Raw genomic sequence first — 13900 nt, 5'->3', positions numbered from 1 at the left:
TATTTTCCTAGAGATAAATCTATTTTCGATGCATGTAGAGATATTTTCTTGAACCCTAAATGTTTTATTTAGATTTGTCGCATCTTAATCTTTCTCTATTTTTTACAATTTTTAAAAGCTTGGAGATTTTTTTTTTGTGGTTTAAAAACCTTATCAAGTACTATTTATCAAACTAAGAGGATAAAACCGTCTTCAAAGCCACTCCAAATTAGGTCAGTGAGGTAATTGGAATGGATTTAAGAGTTTATAGGAAGAAAAAATAGACTACGACCATAGTTTCAGCGAGGTAAAAACATATATTTTTTAAGTCGAGTCAGAGGGAGTTTCGAGGCCCAAACAAATCAGACTCGTTATCAAACAAAAAAAAACTTAGCGTCGCCCAAAACATATGTTATACAACAAGTAGAAGTAGTACACAAGTAGAGTCTCTTCTAAGAAAATGCACAAGGAATCCGGAACACGACCTCGATCACACAATTTGGTCGCTCAGTACGGTGACTAACTGACAAAGCAATACGGGTCCACGAGAACAGTGGATGAACTAGCTACAGTTACTATATTTCTCAAAACACCGGACGAGATCTGCCGTCTCAAGACATAGAGAATAATAGTCTGCTCCATGACCAGGATCACATGCCTCGCCACCGCATCACCGGCCGGTTTGAATCCACCGCAAGAACAACGGGAGGCCACCCGATCCAGAGTAGGTAGGCTGCACGCGACTGTGATGAGGCAGCGCAAAAGGGGATCACGATGCCCCCTCCCTCTCCCTCCCGGCCGGCTGCCGGTGCGTACCCTAAAAATATTTTAAACCCAACGGCGCAACCTACCAATAATATACAGACTTTTCGTTTCGGCTGAAACGATCGTGGATTATTAATGTTGGCGGGTTTGGTGTGAGAGAAAAATAATGTTATGACTTATAATTCACGATCGTTTACGACCAAACGAACAGACTCATAATGCATTCCCGCTGATGCTAACTTAAACACAAATACCTCGCTAGCCCTGATCTCAAAGGAGGGAACTTTGTGTGTGTTTCAGGCAAAGACTGAACATGCAGGTTTTGGAATTTGGCTCGGTCACTCTTCTGTCAAGGGTCGGGGGAGTGAACCATGCATTTCTGGCCAGGTGCCTGTTTAGTTGCACTTTATTTTGCAAAATTTTTCAAGATTTTCCGTCACATCGAATCTTTGGACACATGAATCATTAAATATAAATAAAAAATAAAACTAATTACATATTTTAGACGAAATTCACGAGACGAATCTTTTAAGCCTAATTAGACTATGATTGGACACTAATTACCAAATAACAACGAAAGTGCTACGGACCATTTTCCAAAAATTTTGGCTAACTAAACAACGCCCAGGACAGCAGACAGCAGTGCAAGATGTGGAGTGGGCAACGCACTGCCACTGCTACCACCCATGTCTGATCTGATGCCTTCGATATCTGTGAACCTCTTGCACTGTCTGCATAGCCCTGTTTTCTTTTCACTGCCAGAAAATGCTTAAAACACAAGCGACAGCGACGCGGCTACTACAAGCGACCAGCTACTATACTATACGTATACGTCCAAACAAAAGCAGATCCAGATCAGGGAGGCCAAGATCCAATCCAATGAAATGAAAGAAGAAGCACTGCTAGTGTATATCACATTAATGTTACAGATACAAATCACCAAGAAAAATTAATCCCCCAGAGAAAAGAAAAGAGAGAAGAAAGAATAAAGCCGATGATGGACAAACGCAAGCAGACGCAGCAGCACAAATGCATGGACGGGGTACAGGGATCAATGATGGATGAATGAGATTGTACGGTCGGGCACACCAACTCTATGATCATATCGACCGTGCGTGCGAGATGCATGGCAATGCACGGCGCAGGAGCGATCTCCATGGATCACGCCACCACCGCCACCGCCGTACCGCCGCCGTGTGATCTGACGATGCATTGATCCTCCTCCCCTTCGCATCAGAAGAGGCCGCCGCCGAGGACAGCGGCGCCGACCGAGAGCGCGGCGACGACCCACCTGGTGGCCACCCCGCCGGCACCGGGCGCGGCCGCCGCCTTCTGGTTGTCGGAGGTGGAGGTGTCGTCGTCGGCCGCGGGCGGCTCGGCGATGCCGGCGGACTTCTTCTTCTTCTTGGTCTTGGACTTGGCCGGCGCGGGTGCGGGCGCGGGCGCCGGCGTCGGCGGCTTGGGGCCAAACAGCTCGTACGGCAGCGGCACCTTGTCGACGGGGTAGATGGCGAGCGGGAAGTCCTTGCTGACGGGGCTGCCCAGCAGCATCCAGTTGACGCCCGTGGACACGTTGATGTTGTTCCCGGACCGCTCGATGTCGTACTTGTAAGTCCCGTCGTGGCCGGACCCCTGCGTGGTGACCTTGCCGTTGAGGGTGCCGAGCATGGAGAGGCTGTAGAACCTGGGCATCACGCAGTAGAGCACCATCTGGATCTGCTCCTGCGGCGACAGCCCGTTGAGCACGCCGGCCTTCATCTTGTCGAACGCCGCGTTGGTGGGCGCCACGATGGTCAGCCCGTTGTAGCTGTCCGTCAGCTGCGCGTTGATCTGCGTGTCCACGCGCGTGTCGTGGAGCAGCTGCTTGAACTCGCTGAACTGCTCGTCCTTGAGCGCCTTGTTTATGTCCGTCGGTGGCGCCGCGTCCGCCGCGCCGCCGCCCGACGACGCTGGCCCAGGGGCCGCCTTCGCCGCCGGCTTGGGCGACGCCTTCTGCGCTGCGGATAGCGCCGCCGACGCCGCCAGGAGCACCACCAGGATGGCGAGGCGTGCCATGCTGCTGCTTGCTGCTGGAGTGGTGGTGGCGGTGGCGGTGGATCTGATGGAGCCTGCGGTGTGTGTGTTTAATAGACTTATTATAACGGCGGTTGGTGGCGACGCCCAGCCAGCGCGCGTCCAGAGTGTGCGGTGTTGGCGCGGGAGGCACCGGCACGTTTGAGCTGGACGGGCCTGGCCTGGCCCTTATAGGCCTTTGCGACCGTGGCAAGTCAGGTGTCACGGCAACCCAACCAGTACGTCTTTTTTTCTTTTACGTGTTGCCGCGATGTGATCCGCGAACCACCTGAGCTTCGTTCAGCTCAACAAGCTACTACTAGTGCTCATGTAGTACACGCCATCCTACGAGCTGCCGTCGATCTACAACCGCATGCATGCGTTTGAACCTTTATCTGAACAAATTTCGTGAAAAATCAAATTCATGGGTGTTTTTCCGTTGTACTGTAGCAGCTGGCTAGCGGAAAACATGCATGGAAAGGTCTATCTGTGTATGTATCGTCTGAAACTTGAGGGGCCTGCCGTGGATGGCAGCGGATTTTGGAAGCTTGCAAACACGCACTGTACGCGTGCGCGTTGGTGGTGCCAGACAGGTAGGTATGTTTGTAACTTTGCACTGTACATCACTCGTATGTGCATGTAAGTACGTACTTTCAGGCTGCCGCATGTGGCGGCGAGTCAGGGCTTGCCAGCTTGGCAGAGAGCGATGTTCTACCTGCTGCAACGCAAGGGAGCTCCAAGCCTCCAAATCCAAATATCTCTTTTTTTCCCCCTGTGATGAGTAGGTATCGATACAATACAAGATGTTTTTTTTTTTGAATGAGTAGGTATCGATACATATGTATGTAGTACATGGTGACGGTGGCCGCAACAGTTCTGTCGGCTGGGAGTTGTATATTTAGTGGGGAGGAAACAAAGTGGTGCTCGACAATTATGTGCTGCATTATGCAATCGCTGATAAAAACAATGCGATAATAAGCTTGTTATACGTACGTATGCTGATTTGTCTCCTAATCACGCCTTCTCTAAACAAAAGAGAGAAGAATATCGTAATCATGCATGCATTGATGCAACTGGGCAGGGCAGAGACGAATCCCACCGACAGTCCATGCCCCTGTAGTGTTCTACTGCAAGCTGCGTGTCAACTTCAGACCCCAGCTGTAAATGCAATGACAGCGTCCGCCCAACGCCGCGACGACGTGCGTGCTGAAACCCGTTCGGCGTGTACAAATGCAGAGCTTTCCTGAATACAGTAGTACACTGTGGACGACGATGCTAGCATTTTTTTTCTTCCCCCTGAATTACATTGGAATCTTACTGAAGGTCGTAATGGTATGTATGCGGTCAGTGAAATCTTACTGAAGGTCGTAATGGTGGTGTGCATTCTGAACGTGCTGCTGTGGAAATTCGTGGGCCGGTGGCTATGCCAGTGCAAATTTCTTTTCAGGGGGAAAAAAAAAGAAGCTATGGCAGTGCAACTGCAACGGTGTGAAAAATGAGAATGGCGTCCGTTTTGGAAGTAATAGGCTGACGAGGACGAGGAGATATCTGCGACGACGACACGGCAGCGACCGGGAAACCGACCGCCGATCAGCAAGGGCACGAACAAACAGTCTCTTCGTCTTCAGCGACACGCCAGACGGGAACACTTGCAGAAATGCCGAGCCACCTACCCGCACGGCAACGCCTGATCCGAAACTCTGAAGTTCTGAATAGAATTCTTGAATTCTGAAGTTGCCAAGTTCTGAACTGACGACCCGGAACTTGTCTGAACCCTGAACTCCCAACTCTACATGACATGCATACGTGAATGCGAGATCTCAGGTTTCAGACTTCCAGTAATGTGATGATTCTCGCGTTATACAAAAGAAGCTCCTTTCTTGGCGGTTAAGTCCTACAGAGAATGCGATCGCCAAGTGATCGGATCGGGTCTTCGCCTCTGTAGATCTCATGCGATGTGTACCCATGTGCGTATGACTGACTGTATGAGAGAACCTGGACGGACGATGCGTGCGAGAATAAAATAGCGTCGGCGACAGGTGAGCAGAGCACCCGTCGCCACCTGAGTTTTTCCAGCTCGCGCAAGGCTGCGCCGCACACCTGCCCTGCACAAGCTTCCTTGCTTCAGAGAGCTGAGCCGAGGCCGGGAGAAGAGGAGAAACCGACGGCTCAACGAGAGCTGCTTGGCGATGGCAGGCAACCACACGCCGACAGACATGCCGTCGCTCTCACCTCGCGCGGCCTCCATCTCCATCACCTCTAGAATGCGCTACGCCGTGCCCGTGCGTGCTCTGCAGCTGCAGCAGCAGCACCAAACCCCTCGTCGTCGCTTTGTCGCTCGCTCACGCGAATCACATACACAAAGTTGAACGGACGCTTAGGGCTCTGGGTCTGGACCGGGCTAGCGCGGGCGGGCTTGGTTAGCTTCCCTCCCTGGGCCTGTCTGGGCTATGGGGCCGGGCTCAAGCACATGGCCTGCTATAGGGTGAATTGTAAGAGGGCCGGACTCCTCTGAAGCAGAGATTTTCAGCTCCTCCGGAAGAATCAGAAAGAGTACTCAGATATACGTACTACTGATTTTGCTAACAAAAAAAGAAAATCTAATTCTAGTCATGACAAAGCACAATCAGATCCAAGATCGATGAATCAAGAGGAGAAAAAGATGGAGAAATTAACAGCTCGTGTCAATGCGTCATCAACATTCAGGCATCGGAAAGAATCACATGGCCCGGTTTCTCCAAACCAGGTGAAGACGAAGAGGAGGAAAGGAAACTGCAGGAACAAGAACTAGTCATGCACAGGGCTCTCGCGCGTTGGGGACGAGACAACGACGAAGACAAAGACGATCTCCTCTGCACGACACGAACCATGTTTACATTCTTACAGCAGGGTGCAGGCGGCGGCACCCAGGAGCAGAGAGGCCAGCGAGATCCAGCCGGTGACCCTGGCGCCGCGCGCGGCCGCTCCAGAGGGCGCCGAGTCGGCCGAGCCGCCGGCGGGCGCCTCGGCGACGGATCCCCCCTTGGCGGGCTTCTTGGAGGGCGCGGGCGGCGCCGACACCGGGGGCTTGACACCGAACAGTTCGTTGGGCAGCAGCACGGTGTCGACGGAGTAGACGGCGAGCGGCTGCGTCGCGCGCAGTGCGGTGCCGAGGCGGGTGGCGACGACGCCCGTGGACACGTTCACCTGGCTGTTGCTGTCGGCGGTGATGTTGAGCGTGTAGGGCCCGTCGGAGCCCGACGCCTGCGTGCGGATGGGGTTGCTGGCGGTCTCGAAGGAGTTGAGGGAATAGAACTCCGGCAGGACGTGGAACTGCACCAGCGACACCTGCTCCTGCTGCGACAGCTTGTTCAGCGTGCCCGGCTTGAGGCTGGCGAAGGCGTTGTCGGTGGGCGCGAACACCGTGTACCCGCTCCCGAACGAGTTGTTCAGCTGGCTGTTGAGCTGCGTGTCCTGCTGCGTCGACTTCATCAGGCGGATGAAGGTCGTGTACTGCCCGCCTTTCTCCAGGATTGCCGTCACGTTCGGCGGGCCCTTGGGCGCCGCCGGCCCCGGCGCCTGGCACAGCACCGCCGGCACCGCCGTCAGCGCCAGGAACGCCGCCAACGCCGCCGCAAGGAGGCTCGTTGTTCTTGCCGCCGCCGCCATTGATGTCACCGCAAAGGTGGTGGGAGATGGTGGCGGTGCTCACGGTCACGGCTCACTTCCACTGTTGTTAACTAATCAACGCAGGGATCCATCGGGATGATGGCGATATATACTAACGGCCGTGGATCGATCGGCTTGGAGTTGTCAGCACGTGAGAGGGAGGGAACAGTCTGGCAGAGGGAGGCATTGACCGGATGATTCGGAGATCTCGTAGTGGAGGCGCGCATAGTTAGTACAGTACTAACAGCAAATTGGGAGTACTAACTCAATTTGTTTAGTTGCTCCTCCTGCTCCAAGAAATAGCGGCCCTGTTCGCTTCGTTGAAAATACAAGTTTAAACATTGTTCTGACTGATTTGGCTGAATAAATAAGCTGAAAAAGACGGATTATAAGAGAAGCGAACAGGAGTCGAGACGCATAATGGATTTGCGCCTAGTTAAGTGCAGGCCAGATCGGTTTCCAAGTCTTACATGGATTCCAGTTTTTTTACGGGTTACTGAAATCAATGCGATCACATGGACGAGCGAATGGCTCTACACTGCATGGCAGCCGCATGATCCGTCAGACAATTGCTGTGCAAGCGCGATATAAGCACAGGAGATTATCGTAATACTAGCAATTTCCTGCGAGGTCTGAACAGCGGTCACATGAACCAAGACTTGGTTTGCTTAAGATCGATCACTAGGTGCAGAGAAGAAAGGCATTGTGTTTGCACGACTCCAAACTCTGCCATAAAGAGCACGCCAAAAGTTCAGCTCAGATAGCTGTCGGAGAAATCCGTTTCGTGCTTGCCCACCAACGTACGCCACTCGTTGTGGTTCCACCGACAAATATGTGCTCATCAGTATGCTGTTGGGTGGGCCATGATTTGAGCACATACTTCCTTACAGCGCCGGTCCTAAGTTTTTTTTACCTAGAACGAAAGCTAAAATTTTAGGCCTTTTGATATAACTATGATAATAGTACTAGTACTATCCATTGGTAGCATATATATACACATATATAAAATGTTACTTATAAGCAGTTAACAGAATGCAAAAGCAATATTTATATGAAATAATTTATATACATATTAAATTACCTAAAAAATTTCTCCTAACATTCCTTAATGTGAAGTCATCGATGATGGTGTCAATATCAATCTCAACCAACAATCGCTTCTCAATGCACAATATAGGGATTGAAACAATTAGTAACTATAATTTCATAAAGTAGGGATCGAAACAATTAGTAACTAAATTTCAGATCCCTACCCTACCTTGCTGGTTGCTATCGCCTGGCGCCTGGCGCCTGCCTCCTCTGCTGGAACTGTCGATTGTTGCATAGGGAATTAGGGATCGGATCACGTAAGATGTGAGATTAGGGCCCTTGTGAGGTGTGATTTGCCGCCCGCTCTGTCGCTCTGCTCTGCTGCAAGTGGACGCCGCGTCGCCGCCAGGCCCCGCCACGCGCCATGCGCCCACGTCGCACACGCAGGAAAGGAAAGGTCGAAGGTCGCGTACTCTCATGACTCTAGGTTCGCGTCTCGCGCGCCGTGATCACAGTAGTCGAGGAGTCCGGGATCTGGCTACTGGCGTCTATGTATTACTAGTGTATACATATATGGGTTGGGGCCCATCGGAGGCCTGGGCCTGGGACGGTCGTCCCTCCCGCCCCGCCTTACTTATATACATAAATAACCCCAGAAATAGAAATATGGACCATCATAAGCCAATCCAAACATTTTTTCTAGGAAACTCTTCCGCGAGAAGTTGTACAAATAGAGAGAAAACATGGTTAAGATAAGCTAATCTCACTCAGCTTCTGCGTTTTAATATGAAAAAATGGGACTGTGGGAAGAACGACAGCTAGAAAAAAAAACACTCTGTTTGACTTTTATTTTTATCCTATTTTAGCATGTCCATATAGTTTACAACAAACTTTTTTTTAGAGTTCCTATGCAGCTAACTAATCAGCAGAGATCACGGAGGACGAAGAAAGTTCATCTGAGGCAGCTCCAAAGCCATCCAGCTGCGGCGAGAATCTCCAGCATGTTCGTTTCGGCTGAAACGATCGTGGATTATAAGCTAGAAGTACTGCTGGCGGATTTAGTATGAGAGAAAAATACTGTTGCAGCTTATAATCCACGACCGTATAACACACAACCCCCCCCCCCCCCCCCCCCCCCCCCCCCAGCAAATGGAGCTGGCCGAGAAGAAGAGCCAGGTGTACATGCTGTTGGGCCCTGCTCAGCTCAGTGCCCATAACGACAGGTTATGGGAGACAGGTCCCTTGCTGGCTTGCTCACCGTCACCGTCAAATATTTCTGTTTGGTTAAAAAAGACAATTTTTTTTTTGAATAAAACGAATGGTTAAATTTGAGATTAAAAAAATCAAACGAACTATAATTTGAGTACAGAGAAAGCATCAGTGATCTATGTTCTTCTGAATACGAGCATACGACGAGGGCAGAAAGTAGTAGCCGTTGCCTTGGCAGTGCAGGAAAGAATGCAGGTGGCCGTTGCCGAGGATACTTTATACTGAACATGGGTAATCGGTCGAAGCATTAATGCAGGTAGCACTCCAACGTAACGATCACTAAACTGAACTGCATGGATAAAATACGATACGAAGTACTCCTAGTAGATTATTTGGACCACCCATACAACCTTATTACAACGGCCCGTATTTGATTATGCAGTTCTAGGGAGTATATTAGTCCTCAATTTATTTCGAAGCTGCTGCTGGAGGTTGCTAGAGCGGCATCAGTGTGTGTAGCAGCATTTGCTGTGCCTGCAAGTTGCAAGCTAGTTGTTGACCCCACGGCAAAGGCAGGGACGACGGATCCAATTTTTTATAATTTAGCCTTTTTTAAGAAAATTTACGTTTGGTCTCTGGGAGGTGCCTGATCGAGCACAGTAGGACATCCTAGATGGCGTTGATGTGGCCGGTACCTCGGCGCCATAATACATGGCGCCGAGGTCGGCGCCACAGATCTTGGCGTCGAGCTCGGCGCCACGCACACTGGCGCCGAGCATGGATAACCGCATGTGGCCGTCGCAGCTCTCTCTCATGCTCTCTCTCTCCCTCTCTCACGCTCTCTGTCTCTCCCTCTCACCGCCGTCACCAGCCAGCCCCGCCGTCGCCCGCGCCTCCTCCTCCCTCTCACCGCCGTCACCAGCCACCGCCCACCATCCCCCGCGTGCCGGTCGCCTCCCCGTCCCTCTCCTCTCCTCCGCCGCTGCCGCCGACGGTGCCCGCCACGCAGCGGCAGGCCGCGTCTGCCTCCGACACGCCGTCCCCTCCTCCCCCTCCGGCGGAGCGGCACCGCCACCGGCACCGGAGGCACCGGCCGCCGCCCCTGCCCCCATCCCCGCCACCCAGGTGCCCGCCACGCAGCCAGGGAGGGGCGGATGGGAGGAGGAGCGACCCGACGATTGGCTGGCTCGCCGACGCGGCTTGCGGCGGCCACTTGGCGTACCACCGTACTGGAGTGGAGCAGGAGCGGCGGCGAAGCAGACAACCCCAGTAGCAAGCCGGCAGGCAAGCAGCGAGGTAGTTCACTAATCTCACTTGCTCCTTAGCTCCTCAACAAGCCGGCAGGCAAGCAGCCTTGCGCACTGGTAGCCATATGGTAGGAAACTAGGAACGCACATTGATAGCTATGTGGTAGGAATGCAAATTTGTAAAATTCGCATGCAATTAGTAATTTATAAAGATGTTTTCTTCGGTGTGAATGAAGATGATATAATGGAGACTTTTGTGGTTGTTAGGAAGCATAAGCCCAACATCGAGAATAGTATTGTTGTCTTATTTGAACTATCCTAGATTGTTAGTTCTATTCTACTGGTGATGTGCTATTACAGCTATTTAGTGATTTAGTGATGTAATTTAGTTAGCTAATTTAGGTAGATATTTATTTAGCTAATTTAGATAGATAGTTAGATAGTTAGGTAATTTAGTTATATAGGTAGTACTTGTAGTAGATGTAGTTAGATAGATAGGTGGTTTAGATGTAGCAGAACCGCCCGAAATAATACACTTACGGAGGCGCTTGTCTTCCACCGGACACTAAGCATCCCAAAAGTAAGCTACAGTGGGTGGTATCCGTCGGGCACACCCCAAGGGAGAGAACGAAAGATCCATATTTTTCTCCAAGGATCCAATAATGAGAACTAGTTATAATACTTAATCCATTTCATACATCCAGAGTTCTTAAAATTACATTATTACATTTCTAAAGTTAGAGTGTGGAATATTAAACAGCGGAAATAAGAATAAACATCTAACGATAAAGAACAAGGATCCATCTGTGCTCACCAGAAGAATCAACCACACAATGGTACTCCTCAAACATTACCTGCAACAGGGATAAATAAACCCTGAGTACACAATGTACTCGCAAGACTTATTCGACTAGTGGGAATAGTTTCCTGACTCCAAGGGATATGCAAAGTTTTATGGTTTGCTGGTTTTCTTTTTACAGAAAGCAATACTAATAGTGAGTCCTTATTTATGTTATTATTAATAGCCATAATTAATTGATTATCTAGGCGTTCTATGTAAGCACCTGTTCTACTTTCAAGCAATAGTTGAGCAATCAGTTCCATTTCTCCACCTTTCATCTTTTAGTTCTTACTACGGTGCTAGACCGTAGACAAGTCATACCGGAACATCGGCGATTCGTGAATCAATGCCCCTAGCTGAGTACCTCGAAAACACACGCCCCATTTGTATCCCAAGCACAAGTAGGACCAACCCATCACCCTCTTGTCATAGGGTCTAGGTCCCTGTCCAAACTTGGACTCCAAGCCCTCGCTCCTAAGTCCTGGACTTAGTGCGGTGCAAGGACCTCCACCATCCCCGCCTCCAATCAGTCGGTCTGGAAAGAGCCGAAACCTACGGCAAGAGAGCAACAAGTCTTCCCTGCGCCCATACCCAAATATGTGCTCAGGATAATAGATCTGTGACTTGCCTAGAGCCCAATACAATGGTCGGTCCTTAACCGACACAGACAGGGAAAAAGTATAACCAAGCTATGCCCTGTTGGCTACATGACACAACATCTTACACCCACCAATACCCAAACCATATCCCTACCCGGTCGCCATTTTCCTTTCCATAATTTTATCATGAGTGATCATAATTTTTACCTATTATGAGTAATGACAGGTTACTCACGCTACCGAAATCCTGAGCATAGCAGCTACTCGACCTGTACTAGTAGGACTCATAGGTAGATATATTTATGCATGTAGTTTTCATAAAATGTCTGTAACGTAAATGCACATCATATATATATTCAGTGATCATAAAATATGGGTTATGCACCGGGGCTTATCTTGGACAGGCGGTGGGTCAACAAAGTCAGCACCAAAAGGCTCCGGGGCTCCCTCCTACACGAGGATCTTCTCCTCGTACTTCCCAATGACTTCTCATAATCCTGTTCGTCCACGGGCATGAACTCTACCAACTCATGATCTACATACATGAAATGATGATGCAACACTTAGTAATACGACAACAACAACTCTTAACATAAAAATACAGCTATGAAGCTACTAAGCGAGTTCTACCGACTAAGGTGCTAAGTTACCTACTGTTACCACTAACAAGTATGAAGCATGACATATATTATCTTAGCAACTAAAGGTATTCTTACTCTTAATACCGATTTACTCTATATATGATAAAACAAGGGTACTAGTTATTCTATTTATCAACCTAATCTAGTGCTACAAAAATTACAGTGAGTACATAATAATCTAATGATCCTACTATAAAAATTTCATGGCTAAAGCTATCATCAATTTGCCATAAAAAATCTTACAAATATTAATCTACATAATACAAAGCTCTCAAATTTGAATTTATGAACATATCATTATCAAAGCTAACTGTAAACTAACTACACCAATAGATAGATAGAATTTTTGTGAACCTAACAAATTTTGTTTCACTATTTTTGGACATCTATAAGATTTACTATAAATTATCAAAGTTTAGCTCAAAACTAAATTGAATAAGCATTTATTAATTCATTGGAAAATGGAAAACCAATTTCCACCGCGCGGCCCAAAGTGTGAACGGCTCGACCTAGTCCGACGCAACGCGCGCGCTCACACGACGCACCAATGTGGCACGGCCCACGTGCGACAGCAGCCCATGGAGGGAAGACCTGCGTGCGCGCCGCGTTATGCAAAAGAGCCCTCGGCTTCCAATCAAATGGAACCGTAGTCCTTTCCACTATTCCCCTCTCTCACTGACTCTCGCACTTAACCCCCCGATTCACTTTGAATTCACGTTACAAAGTCCCTGGCCAGAACTCAATAGAGCCCGCGGCATCTCCGGCCAAACGCCGGCGAGCACGGGCCTCCTCAGCCTCAACCAACACCTCCCTAGCACTCTACGAGTGAAGCGCCATCGATAGAGGTATCATACACTAAAAACAGTGCAGCGCATAGGTGTGGCCATGCACCGCGACGGGGTCTGGCCGCGGCAACACACATGCCAGTGACATTGTAGGGTCGAGATGGCGGACTAGAGAGGGGTGAATAGTCCTTTCTAAAATTAATCACGTCGGCTAACCGAAACAAGTGTGAAATTAAAACTATCGGTCTAGCCAAGACTACACCCCTTTATTTATGTTCTCTAGCACCTTCCAAAGATACTAATTAAGCAACAAAGGTGCCGGGCTAACTAGAGTTCACCTAACCAATTCTAAAAGCAAGGTCACACAAACCTATGCCACTAGTACTTTAAGCAATAAGGGAGCTCCTACACATGCTAGTAAGCAAAAGCATAAAGCCATCTAATGCTCACTAACAATGCTCAATAACAAGGCAACCAATGCCAAATTAAAGAGCGCAACTACTTAGCTACACAAACTAAGCAATATGACTAACAAGGTTCCACAAACTAAATTAGCCACGCAAGGGAGCTACTTCTATGCTACACAAGCAGGAAGGTAACTAGTAAGCTACACAAGCTAACTAATTATAAGAGTAACTACACAAGCACAATGTATATGAAATGTCAATACAAGCTTGTGTAACGAGGATGCAAACCAACAGGAAGAACAAGGTTGACACGGTTATTTTTCTCCCGAGGTTCACGTGCTTGCCAATATGCTAGTCCCCGTTGTGTCGACCACTCACTTGATGGTTCGGTGGCTAATTGGCATCACCCGCCAAGCCCGCACGTCGGGCACCGCAAGAACCTACCCTGAAAGTGAGGGTAGCTCAATGACACGCTCAACTAGAGTTGCTCTTTGTGGCTCCCGCGGGGCGAGCACAATACCCCTCACAAAGCTCTTCTCCAGAGCACCACACAAGCTTCTTGTGGGTTTTGACGGAGACCACCACCAAGCCATCTAGGAGGTGGTAACCTCCAAGAGTAACAAGCACCACTGGCTTGTAACTCGATTACCTAGTGCCACTCGATGCAACCTCACGATACAATCGCACTAGAATCGCTC

General features: G+C 49.4%; 3 protein-coding genes across 3 annotated transcripts; 1 reads left to right on the top strand and 2 right to left on the bottom strand.

The window, feature by feature from the left end:
- Positions 1 to 1629: 1629 nt before the first annotated feature.
- On the bottom strand, positions 1630 to 2964 carry LOC136512260 (fasciclin-like arabinogalactan protein 12). The gene has a single exon (XM_066506232.1). It carries the CDS (start codon positions 2797 to 2799, stop codon positions 1978 to 1980), a length of 822 nt encoding a protein of 273 aa, XP_066362329.1. The 5' UTR covers positions 2800 to 2964; the 3' UTR covers positions 1630 to 1977.
- A 2509-nt stretch (positions 2965 to 5473) lies between these two features.
- Positions 5474 to 6558, bottom strand: LOC136513591 (fasciclin-like arabinogalactan protein 11). Its single transcript, XM_066507562.1, has one exon. It carries the CDS (start codon positions 6442 to 6444, stop codon positions 5677 to 5679), a length of 768 nt encoding a protein of 255 aa, XP_066363659.1. The 5' UTR covers positions 6445 to 6558; the 3' UTR covers positions 5474 to 5676.
- Positions 6559 to 9393: 2835 nt separating this feature from the next.
- On the top strand, positions 9394 to 9990 carry LOC136511327 (predicted GPI-anchored protein 58). Its single transcript, XM_066505434.1, has one exon. It carries the CDS (start codon positions 9394 to 9396, stop codon positions 9988 to 9990), a length of 597 nt encoding a protein of 198 aa, XP_066361531.1.
- Positions 9991 to 13900: the final 3910 nt, after the last annotated feature.

The sequence above is a fragment of the Miscanthus floridulus genome, chromosome 16, assembly GCF_019320115.1.
Source record: "Miscanthus floridulus cultivar M001 chromosome 16, ASM1932011v1, whole genome shotgun sequence".
NCBI classification, from domain to species: Eukaryota; Viridiplantae; Streptophyta; class Magnoliopsida; order Poales; family Poaceae; genus Miscanthus; species Miscanthus floridulus.
The sequence above is the reverse complement of the archived record's forward strand: the minus strand, read 5'-3'. Positions and strand labels throughout refer to the sequence as shown.